The 21,068-nt window shown below is 37.7% G+C and overlaps 1 protein-coding gene across 1 annotated transcript in view; it reads right to left on the bottom strand.

Annotated features, from left to right (window-relative positions):
• The window catches only part of LOC127646715 (ribonucleoprotein PTB-binding 2-like), a 110,209-nt gene that overhangs the window by 2,932 nt on the left and 86,209 nt on the right, over window positions 1-21,068 (bottom strand). Inside the window, 10 exon segments of the mRNA XM_052130546.1 lie at window positions 1,612-1,785; window positions 4,086-4,208; window positions 5,152-5,253; window positions 10,795-10,943; window positions 11,205-11,316; window positions 12,482-12,786; window positions 14,125-14,236; window positions 16,514-16,603; window positions 17,570-17,652; window positions 18,326-18,446. Of these exon segments, the coding sequence (XP_051986506.1) occupies window positions 1,612-1,785; window positions 4,086-4,208; window positions 5,152-5,253; window positions 10,795-10,943; window positions 11,205-11,316; window positions 12,482-12,786; window positions 14,125-14,236; window positions 16,514-16,603; window positions 17,570-17,652; window positions 18,326-18,446 (1,371 nt within the window).

Below are 21,068 nucleotides of genomic sequence, written 5' to 3'. Positions count from 1 at the left end.
TAAAAATGTTCTGTGACTTGTGCCACAGTAGACCTTCTGTCAGTTTGGACCAGATAGGATAGCCTTTGTTGCCCTCACGCATCAATGAGCCTTGGCCTGCCAACACCCTGTCGCCAGTTAGTGGTTTGTCCCTCCTCGGACCACTGTTGGCAGGTACTCACCACTGCTGACTGGAGCACCCCACAAGCCTTGCCGTTTGACCATAACAATTTGGCCTTTGTCATAGTCGCTCAGGTCTTTACTCTTGCCCATTTCTCCTGCATTCAACACATTGATTATGAGAACTGATTGTTCGCTTACCATCTAATCTACCCAGACCTTGACATGTGGCCTTGTTAGAAGATGATCAACATTATGTGTTTCACCTGTGAGTGGTCATAATGTTTTGGCTCATCGGTGTAAGTATTTTGAGAGTCTAGGGAGACATGTTGCGGCTTTCTCAGTGCATTATTAAAGTGTGTGGTTGCTATTGGGTTGTTTGGCATGATTCTCTGATTGGTGGATTTTCTGCCTCAGTTACATGGGTAATGTTGTTATTTTTTACCAGGAATTCTGCTATTAAACACACCTTTTGTGTGTTTGTCTTTTTGTTTAAGTTTCTTATTAAAACATTATTTATATTCTCAAGCCAGTTCTCGCCTCCTCCTTTCCATTAACCCCTTTACAGACCTATAAGCATTAATATTGTTAATGTTCTTAAGGATAATATAACAAAGTATTGCAATAATTTCAATAAAGAAAAGACTGTGTGCCAATGTATTCTTACAAATTATTTTGTCTGTACTATGCAATTCTTAATGTGCACTATTCCACATGTATATGTATCACAGTACTTTCACAGTATCACAGTGTATCATAGACCTGTTATATTCTCAAGGTATTAATCCAGGCATGATGAAAAGATTAGTTGGCTATGGGAGTCATTTTGGAATATACTTGTAGCAAAATACATGTGCAAATACAAATAGGATGTATATTTATGAAACAGCGCTCTAAACTCATATTATATACTCCTCAGAATGCATCAACACCATGGAAAGAAGTTAATGAAATAGTTATGCCAAATTAGGTAAATAAATGCTTTAACAGCATTTGATATATTAATCAATAGCATTGACAGCTGGGCAAGGCAGGAGACTGGTATACATGTTTGTAGAACAGCAACAGCGCCGCCAACTGTACAGGGGTGAAATTGCTGTTCAGATAATATGTTTTATGCACTCTGTTATAGACCTTTTATCAGAAGCTTGTCTCGCAAAATTGTCATGGATTTTGTGCGAGCATGCCTTTAGTGTGGGCCAAACATTTGCCTCTCACGGCCCGGCTAATGAGGAACTCTGATATATACTTGTTTTAATATAATGCTAATTACATTTACTATATTACTATAATTATTAACCCCAAAACGAACCCTAACCCTACCCCTAAAAGAAACAGGTTTGCATTTTTAGAATTAGAAAACAAAACATTATGTAGTTAATTTATGATTAAGTTTAAGGAATAAGGGAAAGGTTAAATCAGGTAATTTATTAGGGAACTTCTAATCTTTTAGATGTTACACGCTGTAACTGTCTTTAGTCTGTTTCAGTTCTCTTTCTCACACACACTCACATAATAGTACTGGTTCCAGTCTGTGGGTGTGGCTTGTGTATGTGTGGCAGGGCTGGGTGTGTGTGTTGGTGAGATGAAGCCTGGCATGATGGGTAGGGCACTGTAGGCGGACAGCAGGGGCTGGGCACTGCCATTCAGAGGAGCACTCAAGGGTGTCTTCAACACCTCCACCTCCTACAGAGAGACACATAGAGACATCATCAAACATTTATACACTTATACTGTACACACACGCTGCCCTAACCCTACCCACAATAATCATGCAATTTAAACAACAAAGATACAAATAATATATATGGAAGTTGCATTCAAAATCCAAATGGGATATTCAAATGGGCCCTTGGTGGGCCATTTGAATAGGCATGACGCTTCTACTCACAGACACACACATACTGTACACGTTCAGCTGCTGTGCTGAGGAGTGACGGAGTGTTTTCAGCAGGATATCATATCCTAAGAGCGTCATGAGTCTGAGAGAGGAATGCAATATCTGACCTGTAACGCTACCTGACACCCTATTTACATAAGCTCTTCGATCCCACACAAATACAACCAACACACACTCACAAACATGAAGTACACATACAGTATGTCTATACAGTCCAAATATCCAGCAGGAGAAAAATAATTTAGAACACTGTCTTTGTATGACATATGATTATTTTGTGAACACAAAATATATACTGAATACAAGGCCGAAAAAAACGAACAAATTTGCTACTATTTGATTGCTTGTCAAATAGTAGCAGATCCTATTTGCACTTCTACCTAAATCATAAATACAGTGTGTTTATTGTGTTTATTTAGAGTCCCAGAGCCACCCTACACCAACCCCTACCCCTAAACCTAACCTTACAAAAATGACCATGGTTTTACTACAGTAACCATATTATCACCATGATATTTTGTAGTAAAATCATAGTTACCACAAAATTAAACAGGGTTAGTATATTAACTGCATAGTACTGCAGTAACACCATGGTTAATTGCATTAAAAATATGGGTTCCGCCAAAAAATACATACGTAATTACCACAATATTATTATAGTTAAACAATGGTTAATTTTACCAGGATCAAACCTTTCTCTCAACTCCCCGACCGTCACTGTGACCACATTTCTGTGTGTCAATCAACCTTTATTTGAATTTTTATAAGTAGTATTAAAGGAAATATACGAGTGGGACAAAAGGGGGAACAGAACCCGGATCGTCAACATGAAAATAAGCATTTTTGCACCATTTTTACACACTACACTATCGAGTGACAGTTGGAGGTGCAGTTTGTTTCAATTTCTGTTTCCACCAGACTATTTGAGTCTTTTGAGTATTTTGAGCCATGCTGTATGTACAAGTATAAAAGGTAGTATATAAATGGATAGTACCATCTCTAAATTCTGACTCAATGAGCCATATTTCAAGCTGTTGTAAAATGAATTCCTAGTGGCTAAAATCTGCTGAACTATATTACTTACCAGAAGAATCTTCTTATGAAATATAGTTTTAATAAATGTTCTTATTTATTCAATATTGGTGTCTTTTATCATATTGTTATTGCCACCATAAATAAAAGCTAAAACCTCAACTTAGTGTCAAACAACACCACATAACCATTGTAAAATCACTGAAATGCATGGGCTTATTTCTTTATTTTATCTTGCAAGCTTTTTAATATATAAGATGGGTGCTGTTGTTACAGAAAGCACACACACATAACAAAATCAGTATACATATTTGATTATTGAATGTATACTTTATACATACTGTATATACCTATAGAGAAATGAATGACTAATTTTCTGGTCTATTTAAGTGACAGTATGAACAGTGTGCAATTAAGTCATAGTCACAGCGATCTGTGGCAGGTCAGTGTCAGCTGGGATACACTGGGATAGACACGGTGAACTTTTCTGACATCTGCCAGCAGAAGAATAATGGCTGGGGTATTTCTACCTTCAGTGTGTGTGGGCAGGTTTAAGTGCTTTTCAAGGAATTTGTTTAGGTTACAAACTGGTAATTACAAGGGTATTATGCTATAAATGTGGTTTATGAGGACATTACTAGTGTACCCATAATTCAAATCGCTTAAAAAATACATACAAAGCAATGTTTTTTTGGAAATGTAAAAGTGCTGAAAGTTTTTTTGTTAGGGTTAGGGGCTAGAATCTACAGTTTGTAAAGTATAAAAAATGAGGTCCTTATGAGGTCTTTGGAGAGTCCTCATAAGGATAGCTGCACCAACATGTGTGTGATATGAAATATATGGGCACTTTAAATATGTAAAAATTTTCTGCAGCAGATCTGATACGTCTGATACTGTATATGTACAGTAGATATGTGTATTCCTCAGCACAGTAAGAATTTAATCCTCATGCAGTTTTCAGAGTTGTTTTTTGAGATGGGCTTAGATAGAGCTAATGTATACTGTAAAGTGACCATGATTAAGCATGATGTGTTTTGTGTGTGTTTGTGAGTACCTTGCTGATATCTTGGTGCTGGTAGACTTGAGCAGCTGCCTGGCTCATCTGCGTCTGAGAATAGTACTGACTGACAGCATGCATGTAAGAATTGTAGTCTCCGTATGAGGAGGTTACCACCACCTATGACACACACAAACACACACATACAGTAAACCCTCACATACAGAAATCAGAAGGACAATTGACCCAAACAATTATTAAAGAAATAGTTCACCCACAATTCTGTCATATTTTACTCACCATTATGTTGTTCCTAACCTAAACAGTTTTTTTTTCATCCGAGGAAAACAAGAAGGTATGTGTGGCAGAACGTTGATGCTCTTCTTTTGCATACAATGAAAATAATTGGAAGTGAGGCTGTCAAGCATCAAAAACTCAAAGCATCAAATTAGTTCATACAACTTCTGCGCTATATTGCAAGTCTTTTGAAGCCATAGGATAGTTTTGTGAGCAAACAGACTGAAATTTAAGATGTTATTAACTTAAAATCATTCTCTCCCCTGTAGCTCTAAAATCTGATATATTCAGAAATGGGGAGTCAAGACGCATTTGTCCAAGCTTAATGTAAAGATACCAAACGGCACTGTTTCCCGCATGTTTTGGAAGTGTTATGTTCAAGTTTAAGTGTGAATGACATTTGAGAGCTACTGTGGAGGGGAAGATTTTCAATGAATAACAAATTCAATTTCATTCTGTTCCTCGAACAAAGCTATTATTTATCTTTAGAAGACATGAAATGTAGCGCACAAGTCATACAGACTACTTTTTTTGTGTTTTTTTTTTTGTTGTCCTTTTTGGAGCTCAAGATCCTCAGTCCCCATTCATTTTTATTGTATGGAAAAGAGCAGCATCAACATTTTTCACAATTACTCCTCTTCTGTTCCATGGCAGAAAGTCATACGGGTTTGAAATGACATAAGGGTGAATAAAGAATGACAGAATTTTCATTTTTGGGTGAACTATTACTTTAAGAAATTAAATGTTTGCAGATATGATTTGATATGCACTTGTGTGAGACAAAAGACAAAGAAAAAAGTACAAAGAGAGACAAATTACAACTTACCTGAGGTTGCTCCTTTGTGCACTCAGTAACTGCAGCTGTCTCTTGGCTAGTATTGGCGTAGGTCTGTGCTTGGTAGTGTTGGTACCACTGCTGCATGGCCTCCTATCACACATAGACACAGATCAGCACCATTGGAACAGAATACAGACAGACAAAGCTACAACAGGGATCCATATGAAGATCAAACTTTCATTCATTCAACATTTATTCATAAATGCAACATTCATTCATTCATTCAGACTCTGGTTCTCAGGCTCTCCTTACTGACACACCTCACTGAATGCAGTCTCAGCCTCACACCGCAGCCTACCAGTCCATTCACTGACTGTTTGATTGTATATTGCACACAAAAATGGCAAAAGCTTTCTGGTTTTATGCAATATCCTTAAGCCAGAATGCACATGTTTTTATAAGCTCGCTGGTTAAAAAAAGTGTTTACAAGGTACTTGGTTGCTCAAGTGCAACATGGTCACATGGAATCTGTGTACCCTGACATTGACCCTGATATTTTCCTCCTAAGATTATATTATTACTAAACTGATGGTTAGGTTTAGTCTTGGAATTTTGGATTAGGGTGTATGGTTAAAAAAATATATGCATTTCTGTTGACTGCATTACATTATTAAAAACAAAAAACCTGGCATTTCACCTGGTACCTGGCTCTCACATTTGCCCCTAAGTTCAACTACACTTCCAGATTCAGCCACTGGGGGTAGTGATTCGACTTTCAGTAAGAACTTTTGGCCTCCCTGCATTTAAAACGGTATAAATCAGTCTCCAAAGGGCACTTCGAAACAAAGAACTATCATGATAGCCATACTATAAGATTCCTTCAAAAAGAATTTCCAATAAACAATTACTTAAAAGGTGTGTTCCAAATGAACTTTATTTTTGAGCCCCACACCTTTCAGCCATCCAAAGCTCTTACAATGGATGGTGAAGTCTTTGAAGGGAATAGGACATAGGGTTTATGTCATCGCATTTTTGAAAGATATTCACAGTGAGGACACAGAGAGGACTGTAATCTAGTGTCATTTAACAGAAAAAATATTTGTGAATTTTTTATTTATTTATGTGTTCACATGTTCATCTGTTTTTAGTGCTTAAAAAGCCACTGTGAACACGCATAGCGGTCATGATTGCATAACAGTCGTAAAAATTTGCACTAAAGATTTGTTGCATTATGTTACACTGTTGTTTCTCACCAAATCTTATGCCTTAAGAAGACTTGAATATGGTGCACCAATTGCATGGACTACTTTTATCATACTTTTGAGCCCTTTTTTAAGCTTTAAAGTGAGTAATTGATACTCATTATACTGACGCACCCACCACAAACACACACAACAGCCATGTTAGTGATCAGACGATGGGGAAATGACTTCTTAATGCTATTTGTTGTACAAAACAAGCCCAGATGGGACTTGTGACAGAAATGAAGTACTTTGCTTCTGTAAGGCTCAATTTAATTACCATAGACGTTTGTCAAGTCTTAACTATCACAAAAATGAAGAACAAGACATTGTTTACTAGCGCTTTTCATGTGGAGTTCAAAGTGGCGCTTGATGCTGTGTTGACGCCCTGACACAAATCGAGAATACTGCTTCACGACTGCTGTAGAAAAAGCAGATAGCTAAAGTCTGCCAGCTGATTAATATTGTGGAGGATGAGAGTTTACAGATTTATTGTGCATTTCAATGAATATGCAAGGTTGCATAGTTATTTCAATAAGTCAATCTCTCACTTAGACTTTGCGAAACATTTAATGTTACTTGATTTGAACTTGAATCCTTATACTGTGGAAGGCTTTGTTTGGAAAATGTTAATAAAGCATTATTGTTACATATATTTGTGTTTCTTTCCTAAGAAGGAAATAAGTGCATTTTGACAGGAAAATAATTACATATAAAGTAAAATTTCAGCACTTTCAAAATCTGCCATTAAAAATTGTAATCGACTAACATCACTAATTAAAACGTCTCCTTTTGTGTTCCTCATAAGGTCTTGCAGGTTTGGAACAACATGAGTGTAAGTAAATTGTTACAGAATTTGAATTTTTGGTGAACTATTCCTTTAATTTATCTACTTCCCATCACTTCTTTCACCATTCCCTGTTCACTCTCTGGACGCCTACAGCGTGAAAGCTCACTGTCTCATTTCACTGAAGCTGGTGGAGTGTGTGGGAGTGTGCGACCAGATGGGACAGACAACTCGCAGCCAATCTTCCTCTTCCCTCCTGCCTTCCCACTAAATCTCTCATTCCCCCTTTCCCCCTCCAACTCTCACCCACCTCTTTACGTATTGTCATAGGACCACCTGCAGTAATGAGAGGGAGACCCACATTTAAGCCATGCAATCCTGCTAAATTTCCTTCTCCAAACTATCTGCCAATGAATGAGTAGGGAATTACCCTTAAAAAACTAGCAGGGATCTAAGAGAATGTGGGAGGACTGCAGCTCCTTTATCTTCCCTCTCATCCTCCCCTGGAGCACATTTTCTCTCCTCTGCATTTGCTGAAATCCCAACATTCCTATTTCCATTTTCATTTGGGGCTTTTTTGTCTTTTTATTGGATAGCATAGTCAAGAGAAATCTCAGCCTCTGGTGGCACAGGCACCCCAAAGTCCGTTAACTGACTGTCTGATGCATGTTGCACACAAAAATGGCAAGCACTGTCTGAAATCGGCAGCTCTAATCTGAGTGGTTGGCTTTATGATATTCACAAGGCTTTTTTTATCAGCCCGCCTGGAAACAAACGGGTTGCTACAATGAGTGCTTTTGAGGAATAACTAATCACTGGATTTGTCCATTTGCAGGACTAGTGCAGGTCTACAGGGGCTTAAGCCACAAATGTTTTCCTTAAAGCCCTAAATGTTTTTATCGTCTTGTTGTAACCAGAAAAAAATGAATATTTGGTGCATGACGCAGGACTATAAACAAGTCTGAAATACAATTATTTTGGGAATCTTATTTTGAAATGACAGAGACTTGGCTCTGCTACAAGGCTCTATATTTTAATATTTAACTTAATTAAGCTTTTAATAACCAATATATTCATAGGATGAAGGATTTAAAATTATTATTTACAAGATATGAAGTTGGAGATATAATGTATGTGCTGATGAGGCACGTTTCAATATAGTCTAATTTTTCTATTCATGCCCTCGCTTCAATTTAGAATACTTGATTTATCTAATCAAAATAACCAAATTTGCAATAAAGTGACGATAAAAATATGGTTGAATATTGTCAGTCAGCTGTTGTTTCTTCCAGCGTCTGCCACAGAGGAACAAGGACGAAAGAAAATCTAAAAACTATTGGCACAGATTTTTGCAGATAACGATAATTAAAATAAAAACAACTATTGGCACTGATATATCAGTCTACAATTATTAAGTATATATATATATATATATATATATATATATATATATATATATATATATATATATATACACACACACATTTATGATACCTGTCTTTCTACAGTATCGATAACGGCAAATACAGACTCTATTTAGCACACACGCGCTGTTGATCTTGTTGGTGGCTGCAAGCATGCACTCTGTTCTTGCATGCGCGCACACTGCACAATTGCGGCTGTGTGAGGTCAAATCTCCTGTCTTGGTGAGATACTGGGTTTAGTTGGTCCATCCAGATGCAGTAATTACCAAATAAATTTAGGTTTAATCAATGTCTTCTGAAGCGATCCTGTTGGTTTTGGGTGAGAACCGATCAAACTATTGCAATTCACCTTTCTTACAACTTGTATCACTCTGAGATTTCCACAAGAAAGCTAATAAAATCAATATTTCATGTCAATTTATAATTTTTTTTGGCAAGTAGTTGTGCAATAAGTGAGCAGTCAGATAGTAATTTTCATAATATAAACACCAACAGAACTCTGACGCAAACCGGAGGTAGAATTCAACTGTTTCTGGAGACCCCGTGGCCTCTTTCTTCTCACATAAAAACTTAATTTAAACTCAAATCAATATTTCATGTCCATTCAATTAACCTGTGTAATTCCCGTGATACTCTAAAGTCAGCCGGTCATCATCGCAAAGTAAACCCCTTCAGGGTGATACAAGACCATCCGGTCTGAGTTTATTTTGAGATAATGACCGACTAACTGTACAATATCCGTTACATAATCTATTTCAGATATCCCTGAGCCATAACGACTTGTAAGAACATAGAAAATTGTGGTTGGACACTATACATGTCGATCAGACTAAGCAGGCATTTCTTGGCCAGAATATGGTGCAATGAGGTCAGGTAAGTGGAGAGAGAGGGGGAATTATTAGAGATACAGATAGAAGCCAACTTTAATGTGGACTTGAAGCAGTCATTTTTCAAGGGCATGTGCATTATTGGTGCGCCACTGCTGCATTCCTATTTCTGGTGAAAGTCTTTTTGTTCTGTTTCGAGCATTCGTTTTCTTTATTCCATATAGACCCATTTATCTCCATTGTGCATTTGAGCATATGGCAGAATTTCTCTTCTTCCTGGCTTTGGCTGTCAGGTTTGGGTTTCAGTGGAAGCCTGCATTTGAGGAAGGAACTGTGGGGGATAGACTAGAGAAAAGAGATCATGGGGACTGATCGCTAAAGCGAGTGCAGGAATTTCTTATCTCTGTGACTTGCTGTCATGTCTGTCTTTGACAGTGGACAATAATTTCTCCTGAGACAAGGCTGCAAGATATCCCCGGACCACAACCCTAACATTATTAAACAGTGACTGCAAATGTGCCAGTGATATTACTGATAATGTTTGTGAGAGTATTTCACAGATGTTGTAGTTACATCTGTGTATTGTTGAGGGTTTAAGTTTTTATTGTTGGTGTTCTGCAGGTTTGGTATAGATACTAGTGTATATTCTGACCTGAGCTTGGCAAACTGTTGGGTTTTGGTACAGGTAAGCTTTGCATGTTCAAATCCAGGTTTGTAATTAGTGTTAATAAATCATTATTTTTAGATGTGGTGAGATGGCTAGCCCCTGGCAACTATAATCAGTGGTGCTTCTGGATTGATCACCTGCGCCTGAAGCCAATCTCCAGATCTCGAGGTGGTATAAGATATAAATGCCAGCGGAAGCGACTGACAACCAAGAAGGATCTCAGAAGTACACAGATGACTAACAGTCTCTTCTGTTCTCTTTCTCATGGAAGCGGCTAAAGACAGAACGGTCTCTTTCTTGCTGGCGGCTCTCTCCCTTGGCTCACAGCCCAATAAGCGATCACCGCCAATCTCACCACTTTCCTCACCATTCATGACACTACCACCACGAGCACCCCAAGACCGAATTTGTCACTTCACCTCCTTCTTCTCCACTCTGGAGAAAAATCGCCCTCCGGAGGCTTTATTGAACGCCTTACCTGTTTCGGGACTATTTCATCCCTTGTTCCCGCTACATAGGGCTGTTAATAGATTATAATATTTCATCACAATGAATGTCATATTTTGTTCATTTTTAAGGAAAGAAAAAATACAAATATGTGTAGTTACTGAATTCAGCAATTTGTGTGGATGACACTCAAAGCAGTTTCTATGTTCACATGTGCATAACGGGTTTTTAAGATTACATTATATACTGTGTATATATATATTTGTTTGTGAGTGTATTCTGCAGGTGTTGTAGTTACCTGTGTGTATTGCTGAGTGTATTGGTGAGTGTATTCTGCAGGTGTGGTCTCTGTACTATATTGACTGGGTGGGTGAGTGGCAGAAGGAAGGACTGCACTGTACGTCCCACTGTTGGCCTGCACAGTCTGAGGCTTACTGTTGCAGGGTGCTGCAGGAAACACAAACAAAAAATACTCATGCAAACCAGGGCCTTCTCAGGGACACCCATTTAGAAAATCTCAAGCACACACATTATCTTTTCAGCTGGTGTAGGCTGTAGCCTGTCTGGCAGTGGCCTTGAGCAGGGAACACAGAGAGACAAGACAGTCGTATACTGTAAACATTTTAGCTGAAAATAGAGAGCTGACAGAGAAGAGAGATACATTCCAAGGTCTGGAAGAGGTGACTCATCTTCTGATTGTGCATGTACCTTGTAGCACCACTCCGGGAAGAACACTAGCCAGGTTTAGATATGGGTTGGAAGGCAATTTTACTTCTTTAGGAGGGTCTCCTAGCAAAGAAGTCTGACAACTGGACTGAGTCTACAGAAACAGAGAGAGTGAGAAATGAGAGAGAAAGGGAGAGAACAGCAATAACACAATACACTGCAACATGAAACGGCATTCACACCACTCAATTCCCTTAATGTGACATCTTTCTGAGTGAAATGGAATATTCAGACTTTAGTTTATCCATAGAGTTTTGAATGGATCATGAAAAGTAGGGTTAGATAGATAGATAGATAGATAGATAGACAGACAGACAGATAGATAGATAGATAGATAGATAGATAGATAGATAGATAGATAGATAGATAGATAGATAGATAGATAGATAGATAGATAGATTATTTTCCGCCATCTACACAACCACATTTGACTGATAGATTAAGAGCAGTTCTGGGAAGACAGCAAAAGGACTTCAGACAGAAGTGTGTTTGAGACAAGTGAATGAAAGCCTCAGTGTTTTCAGATGGTAACCAAGACAACCATGATGAAAGCAGCCAATACACACACCCACACCTGCACACACACTCTTAAAGGAATAGTTCACCCAAAAATGAAAACACTAAATAAGATATTTTGCAGAATTTCTAAGCTGACTGAGGCATGGTGGGTGTGGTCATGTGTCGGTCTGTGGGAGAGAGAGAGAGGTAAGGCTCGTCACCTGTCTCACAATGATCTTTAACACCTGTCTCTCGTTATAGTGATGGCAGAGGGAGATTTAAGAGCCACGCCACAGCATCAGGGGGAGAGAGAGTGACCGGAGAGCACAGCAGCCAGAGTGTGCTACATTGTTGTTTAAACTGACTGATAATGACGGTTACCGTCGTTACTGAGAAATAAATTTGAGAACTTGCTTTGTTGTCTCCTGACTCCTCCATTCCTGGGTTTCGGCACCAGCTGTAACAAAGTCTTTAGTTCGCGCTATGGAGGAGTCAGGAGACAACGAAGCAAGTTCAAGGTGAGTTCCTTTTATTACCAATAAAATAGAACCAGGTGACGAGCCTTACCACTCTCTCTCTCTCCCGCAGACCGACACATTACCACGCACCCCATGCCACACTGATCTTTTTCATACAAATAGTAAGCAGACTTGGAATATACCACATAAGTTCTATGGAAAAGGAAAAGGAAAAATAGAGTAATAAACACCTTAGTTCAAAGAGAAACATATAGAACAACAGAGGAATCAAAAAGAACTTACTGTTACAGTCTGTGGACTAGTGTTGTGGTGGATGGCTGGAGCTTTGTGCGTTGCGCTCCCCAGCAATGAACCCAGACTTTGTGTGTTGATCCCAAGGTGGAAGTTTTGCAGCTGGGCTTGAGCGCTTATGGATCCCCCTGTGGTCCCTGGAGGTGTGGGCTGTTTCTCCAGAGCCGTGAATGTTGCCATTACTCCATTATGCTCGGCTGTAGAGCTTAAGTGTGAACGTCCAGTTAAATGTGACACTATTCCAGGCCCAGAGTTTCCTCCCTGGGACTTGACCGGAGAAGAATCCTGGCCCAAATCTGTGACAAGAAAAGCTCATAGTACTAGTACATGTCAAAGCCACTCTTTCAGTGCCTGTCAACTGGTGCTGAGTGGGCGTTTTCAATTAATTATTTCTTTATAAAACAATTAGCGACAGGCTCGCATGGAGGATTGTGGAATTGATGGTGGAGAGCAGCAAGCAGTGTAAAAGCATCTTAAAATTCATAAATGTTTAACTTTATGCAAATGAGAGGAGAAAACGCTGGCTGGCAGCCAATCGCTGAGAAAAATTTAAGTGATGGCCTTGGCTTAAATAGATAGTTCACCCCAAAATGATAATTCTCTCATCATTTACTCACCCTCATGCCAAAACTCAAATGACTTCTACTATTCTGAAAAACGCAAATTAAGATATTTTTAAGGATGTATGATTTGTATACTGTATGTCCCTGCAATGTAAGTCAATAGTGAATAAAAGCCTAAATTTTGGTCTGTTTCTCATCCAAAGCGATCATATTGCTTCAGAAGACATGGATTAATAAACCACTTGAGTCCTATGGATTACTTTAATGCTGCCTTTATGATCTTTCTGGAGGTTGAAAGATTTGCATATTTGTTCCATGAGGAAAGAGAGTCACATCAGTTTGAGCATGAGGGTGACTAAATTATGAGAGAATTATTATTTTTGGTACACTAACCCTTTAAATCACATTATTACATAGTACTCTATTCAGTTCAGATACACACATTTTCATTGTGGCTAGGCTGAGGCTGGGATAACAAAAGGGTTATTCAGTTGATACCATATGTCTACTTTGGGCATTCACAAAAAAATTTGTTTTTAACTTTGTGCATATATATGATGATTTTTTGGACCGCATTTAAAGCAATCATAGACTATAACCACTTGTACGTTTTACAGACACACTTCCAATGCGGCCAGTCTCTGGCATCTTGGCCGGTATTGAGCAGATATTACACAACTTTGTTACATTATGGTGGTAAATACATTTTCTTTCCAACTAATGCATATAGTGCACAGTATATTCAGGAAAACATTCATAGTTTAGCATTTCAATTTCTGCCAGACTGTAACACCTGCATGGCACTGATATTTAAATTGAAATGACCCTGCACAAAAAAAAAATACTCTTCAAAGGTCTTTAATGCTTTGATGAATGCCTATACCAGATTTAGCACACACACCTGTATAAGCGCACAAAAGGGAGAAATACTGATTGAAGTCTAACACTGCTTATAATGAAGCTTTTGAAACAGTTTGAGAATTTGCATCGCAAATGTCTTTCCCTACAGTGGCGACAAAGACCTCTGAGCTTGCGGTGAGTGGGCTTGACCATCCGACCAGAAGCTCTCACCTGTTGGGGAATCTCCCAGCAAGCCTTTCCCCAGAGGAACCGATGCTGGAGCTCGAAGACCCAGAAGCTTCTGGAGGAGCAGCCGAGAGGGGTCACCTAAAAGACCCTGGACCTAAGACAAAATAAAAGAATGATGGAGAAAAGAGAACAGACAGGCCATGATAGGTTTAAGAATGAGGATGTGGTATATCATGAAGCTCATCCAGAATTTAAACTAAATGTAAACAGGCAAGGTGAGGCTTACAGTGATAGTTCACCCAAAACTGAATATTCTGTCATTATTTACTTACCATCATGCCATTTCCAATCGTATGACTTTCTTTCCTCCATAGAACACAGAAGACCAATTTATTAAGAATATCCTGGCCATTCTTTTACCTATAGTAACTGAGGTAACTGGTGCTGTCAAGCACCAAGATGACAAAATAAATCACACTAAAAGTATCATAAACGTGGTCCATACTACTATTGGGCTATATTCCAAAATATATGATAGCTTTGTGTGAGCACAAATTGGACTGTTGACCAATGGTACTAGATCATAGAGTCAGTGAGTTCAATTCGAGAAACAGATCCATCTTATTCCTGAATTAATTATTCAGATCTGTTTTGTGAACATGTCAACTGATTCATTAAAAAGATCTTACTCAAAAGAATCATTAATTCTCAAATCAGACATCACTACTTCTACTTCTCTTACATTTCTGTCTTTTCCTAAAACAAAGCTATTGTATTGCTTCAGAAGACAAGGAATATAACACAAGTCATATAAAGCACATTTATGTTACGTTTATGGTGCCAGAATATTCCTCAAAACTATACCTTTTGTGATCCACAGAAGAAAGAAGGTGCATGAATATGCAACATTTTCATTTATGGGTGAACAATTCCTTTAACCCAGTTTGAATCTACATCACTTGCTCCAAAACAAAGCTGTGCACCCTCACACAAACAAACATGTGCATTAAAGAAGATTTATGAAAGGTTTACCAAGCACATAATGTCTGTTTTTATTGCATGCATTCCTCTCTCCTCTCCTGTAAATGTTTGTATGGACGTTGGTATAGTTCTCTAACCAGAACCTCAATAAACATTAAAAATGCAGATGAGATCTATGGCTCTATTACTGCTTTATGAAATAAATATAAATAATGATTTTTGGAATGAAAGCTGCAGTTTTCTCATTATTTACAACTGAATTTAATGCGGACCAATATTATCTGATTCCTCACAGAAAAAACTGAAAACAATTTCAGGCTGCTGTTACCTAACAGCCACTAGACTTGCAGGTAAGTCACACTCACACAAACATTGCTTACACCACATCAATGAGGTAATGTTTTACTTTTCTTTTTCTCTTATGGGCACTAATGTTGTCATGATACCAAATTTCATTACTTGATACCAAAACAAGCTAAATATGATGATTCTCGACTCCTATTTCAATACTACAGCAAAAACGAATATTCTTACATTTTTTATATAATAAGTTGCATATCAAAAATAATATTAAATAATTACATAAGAGTGATTCCTTATTCTCATTGTTCTATTATTATACATTATTATTCATTGCTTTTCAAGTAATTATTCAAGTAAACAATAAAAAGTAAAAAGTGTTTTCTCCCTTGTTAATATTGTTGTTTGATTTTTAAGACATAATTAAAGTGACAGGTCTATAAGGTTGCATTTACACTGCAAGGCACAAATCCAATTTTGCGTCCAGCCAGTTTGCATTAATTTAAGACAAAACGATTGTGTTTACATACAGTAAATACCTCACCAATATGGGTCAGACAGAACTTGGGTACCAAACTGAATGTGTTCTCTGTATTATCGATACTGTAGAGAGACAGGTATCATTATATATATATATATATATATATATATATATATATATATATATATATATATATATAATTACAGATCTATCCATCTATCTATCTATCTATCTATCTATCTATCTATCTATCTATATATATATATATATATATATATATATATATATAGTATATATAATTTTATACCAATACTTCTGACATCCTTAAAGATATAGTTCACCCATAAATGAACATTCTGTCATCATTTACTCACCCTTATGTTGTCTCAAACCCATATTCATTTTTTCAGTGGAACACAGAATGTTAGCTTCAGTCACCAATTCACTTTCAAAATATATATATTTTTTTTCTTACAATGAATATGAATGGTGACTGGGGCTAACATTTTGTCTAACCTCTTTGTTTATGTTCAACAAAAGACACAAAGTAATATGAGGTTTGGGAGAACAGGAGGGTGAGTAAATGATGACAGAATGTTCATTTTGGGGTAAACTTTGTCTTCATGTGTTTTGTGTCTTTAAAGGTAAACACAGCAGCACATTATTTACATGCTTGTCTTTGATATGTAAGAGCTGCTGTTGGGCCATCTGCATGTGGAGAAGATTCTGGAGAACAAACCCATTTCCCAGAATGGTATTCTGCATGAAATAAAGAGAGAGAGGTATTTATAAGTTGTGAAGAAAGTATGTGGAAAGTATAAAGTATGTCAAAACAGTTGCTACTTAAGGGTGTTACTTCTAAACTGCTGTTATGTACTGTATGTCCTTTACTATGTTTTTTCTATCCATCTCTATATATTTTTGCTCTAAACTACTGATAAATGTCTCCTTATTATTGTTGAACTTGGAGGTTTTGTCTCCATAAAGAAGCTTCCACTTCAGTCCATCGTGAGAGAGAGAACATTCTATATATAGCATATTCTTAATGGTAAAGTGTGTACATTTTTCAATGTTAAAATACTTTCTTCTATCCCCTGTAATATGCAGAGAAAACTATAAGAAAGACATTTGTAGTTTGTTTTCCTTAAATCTGTAAACATGTGGCTCTGCGGCACTATCAAAAGATTGCTCTGTTTCTTTGAGAATTAAGACCAACCTAACACAGCAACATTGGCTCAACCAGTGGCTAGAAATTTGGGGCGTGGCTATCTGTTAGTCTACTGGAAGACAAGGGGAGTGTTCTGGGGGAAACCTATTTGAAAATAGGCAACATTTTTGCACTTCTGTTTATTGCTGCTAGTGGTGCAGAAATTACTCATGTTTTTAATGTTCAATGTGGGTGAATTTTTATTTCATTGTTTATTGTTATTATTTTTCATCCATAATTTTTTTATTTGTTTTAATGAAATATTATAGGGTAAAGTAGGGTAATATTCTGGTAATCTTTTATTCGCTTGTCACCCCAAGAAATAAAACTTAAGAATATCCCAGCTAAAATATGCCATATACTGTATGAGCCAGAATGTCATAAAGTTTTATATGGTAATGTTAATATAGACTTGCTTGTGATGGAGCAAGAAATACAATATCCAATTTCCCAAATTATCCTAATTCGCCAATTGCAAAACAGTCCTGCCAATAGAGTACTAAGTACCAATAGAGTACCTGCTGTGCTTTTCCCAACTGTAGTAGTGCTGTAGTCAGCGGTGGACGCAGGAAGGGGAGATTGTGAGGTTGACCAAACTTTCCTGGTGGGAAACCATTAGATAAACAAGTAGGAAACATAAGAGAGTAAAATAATGTGGAAAGACACAAAATAAGCGAAAACAAGCCCTCAAAGGAAGAGAGATGGACACCACAGAGTGGTTGTATGATGTTGGCGGTTCACCATTTCCTCATTCCAAAATTCCAGTTGCAGCACTAATGGCAAGTTGTTCCGGAATAGGTAGAGAAGTTTAACATTTAATCATGTGCTATATTTAGTGTTGTAATTGTGTGTGCTCTTTAAGCTCCGGACTCCAATTCTTCCTCAGCTCATTTATTCTTCCACCCAATGAAAAGTTAATTTTAATATATGATTAGGCTTTCATCGAGAGAAAAATCTGCTCAGAATCTACAGCGCTGCTGATAACCGTTAGCGAACACACACACACACACACGCGCATGCAAACACATGGGGAATATTTAATTTCAACTACAATACCCTCACAAGGCACATTTTTGATCAGACTGAAGCACGTTGGTTCTGTTTGAAAAAAAAAAAGTACTTTTTAAAAGAATTACTCATGAATATTCAATAAAATATTTGCCTAATGAGTAAAGAGACACTTAAGAGAGGCAATGTGGGAGAGCGAGAGAGAGAGAGAGAGAGAGAGAGAGAGAGAGAGAGAGAGAGAGAGAGAGAGAGAGAGAGAGTGTTACCTCCTCGTTTGCCGGTCGGGTAGGGTCTCGTAAGGACATGGAGAGCAGCTGGATTGGTCATGCTGTTGAGAAGCTGGGCCAGATTGGGTTCAGGTAGCAAACCTTTCTTATGGCTCAACATCTAGAGAAAGTTCAAACAAAAGCAATATAATAAAAGACACCAATGTTTAATAAACAGTTAAATTTATCAATAATAACCTGAATGGTCCCATTTTATCTTAGGTGTCTTTAACTACTATGTACTAACATTAAAATACATACAATACAATGTAGTTATTATATAACAACATTTTGCTCTGCAAAAATGTCCTCCTATTGAGGATAACATTTAACATTTCCTGCTATTGAGGATAACATATAACATTTCCTGTTACTGAGGATAACATTTAACATTTCTTGTTACTGAGGATAACATTTAACATTTCCTGTTACTGAAGATAAGGTACAGGTAGGTTTAGGGGTAGGGTTATGGTAAGGGTTGGGGTAGGGTTAGGTTTAAGATTAGGGGAAAGTGCAACTACAGATGTATTAAATGCAGGTACTTTAAATGTAATTACAATGCATCAACATGTTCTGTATTTACAAAGTAAGTACATTGTATCAAATGCTTAAGTCCATAGTAGTTAAAGTCCACTAGAATTAACAATTATACGCATACACACATGCACAGTCATTTTAGAACGGCTTCAACGCAATTTATCTAATGACAATTTAGAGTCTGAGCTATCCGTTTTATAATCATTATTTTACTATACAACAGTTAGGTCCGGTTCTATAATCTGATTGGCCAAGAAGTATTTTGGATAACAGCACTAGATTGCGTTACTGTTTTTATCACTTTGCTTGTCTATGTTTGCAGCGTTCCAAACCAGATTATGTAAGCAATGCATGCTAATTTGGTGTTGCATGGTATTACTACCCCAGTACTCAAGATTCAAAATACCACTGGCGGTACCAGTGTTTTTCATGAATTGAAAAGTATGGTAGAATATTCCCAGGTTGTAGTAGTATTCGGTTGCACTCGATTGTGAAGTGGCATTTTTAGCTCAAACGCTGTCTCCCCACAGTAACTGTTCAAACTGCTCAGCACGTTAGATGGAACAGAACCTTGAGAACCTTTAAGGATTTTGAGACATGCTTTTCCTGACACAGCGTTTTAAAACAAGTTGCTCACTCTGCAAGACGCTTATAACAAGAGAAAGATACAATGGCCAAATATTCAAACTTAGTCATTGCCAATTCTTGTCTTAAATTCAAATATACACAGTTTTAGCATTTGCTTGTGCATTTTTATCTTACATTTTTAGAGTATTCAAATGTTAATTTGACAGCCTTATTATTCAGCCTGCTGCCTTGTGCCTATGGCTGAATCACAGCAGTAATAATGTTCAGTACAACAGCACTATCGCTGTGTGATATTGGCTAATTATTGTATGTATGTATATATATATATATATATATATATATATATATATATATATATATATATGTGTGTGTGTGTGTATGTATATGTATAAATGTCCAGAATTCTCCTAAGAGCCCTAAATGCTCTATGTCCATAGAAAACATACCTCACAAAATATAAAACGGTGCCCTTGTCTTCTCAAATGTTTATATGGGATGTTTATGCCCTGGCTGTGAGTGATCGTGTGTGTGTGTGTGTGTGTGTGTGTGTGTGTGTGTGCTGGCATGGGGGACACGCTTCCAGCCATGAAGAACTCTTAGTTAGATCTCTGATGTCTGCTAGAGGTGTGGATTCATCTCAACCACACTCCAACTCCATCTGCTCACTACCATTCCCCCACCCAAATATACAAGTACTCTTGAACTTACATACAGTACATATTTCCTGCAAAAAGACCAGCTCAGCTCATGGATTTCCATGCTGTTCAATGCTGGTTTATAGTATGCTGGGACTGGAGAGAAAGTTGGCCCATCTCTCTTTGAAGATGGCAAAAGCAAACCAATTCTTCCCCTCTGTATGAAGCTTCAGAGTTCAATTAGCAGTGAGCTCTGTTTCTAATATGTGCTTCAAAGTGCCATAAACTACAGCTCAATTGCTCTGTTTTATCCACCACAAGACAAATCTAAGTTCATTGAATCTACATATATTGACACAACAACATCTGGTGGCTTATTGTGATACAAAAGTACTGTAACTCTAATAAAATATAAACACCCTGAACAAACTCGATTCTCGCTCATATGATAAGAACTGAGGCACAGCAGGGGTAAAGCAAAGCCAGTCTGCCTCGCCTCTAATTTAATATGACTGAAACAACCAGTAGGCACATATCCTTTGACTGTTTAACGTATGAGCTCCCATAGCACTGACTAGCGGGCAGAGCTAGTGGAGACACCTGCTAGTCCCCAAGCAGCACTAAATTTATATCTTGACACTCACACATGAAAGCATAACCCTGTCAGGGGAAAGTTTGTGCCCTCACAGCCTGTGTGAGAGTGGTACAGATTACAGTGATTCTTGTGGCTCGGAGGGGTGGACTTTCTGAGAAATGTCAGCTTGCATTTGCACTATATGTCATTTAATAATTTTTTTTACAGAGGAAAAAAGTAGGAGAGAGAGAGAGACAGAGAGATTGTTGTACAGATTTTCGCAGCTGTACAGACAACAAACAACACTCAGGATTGCTTGACACTAGTGACGGCACAAGATGAGAAAACGTTCTTGCATTCAAACACAGCTGGGCGGAGCGTAATCTGATTGCAGAGATTTCGAGAAGTG

Source organism: Xyrauchen texanus, chromosome 7 (genome assembly GCF_025860055.1).
Source record: "Xyrauchen texanus isolate HMW12.3.18 chromosome 7, RBS_HiC_50CHRs, whole genome shotgun sequence".
Lineage (NCBI taxonomy): Eukaryota > Metazoa > Chordata > Actinopteri > Cypriniformes > Catostomidae > Xyrauchen > Xyrauchen texanus.
The sequence above is the reverse complement of the archived record's forward strand: the minus strand, read 5'-3'. Positions and strand labels throughout refer to the sequence as shown.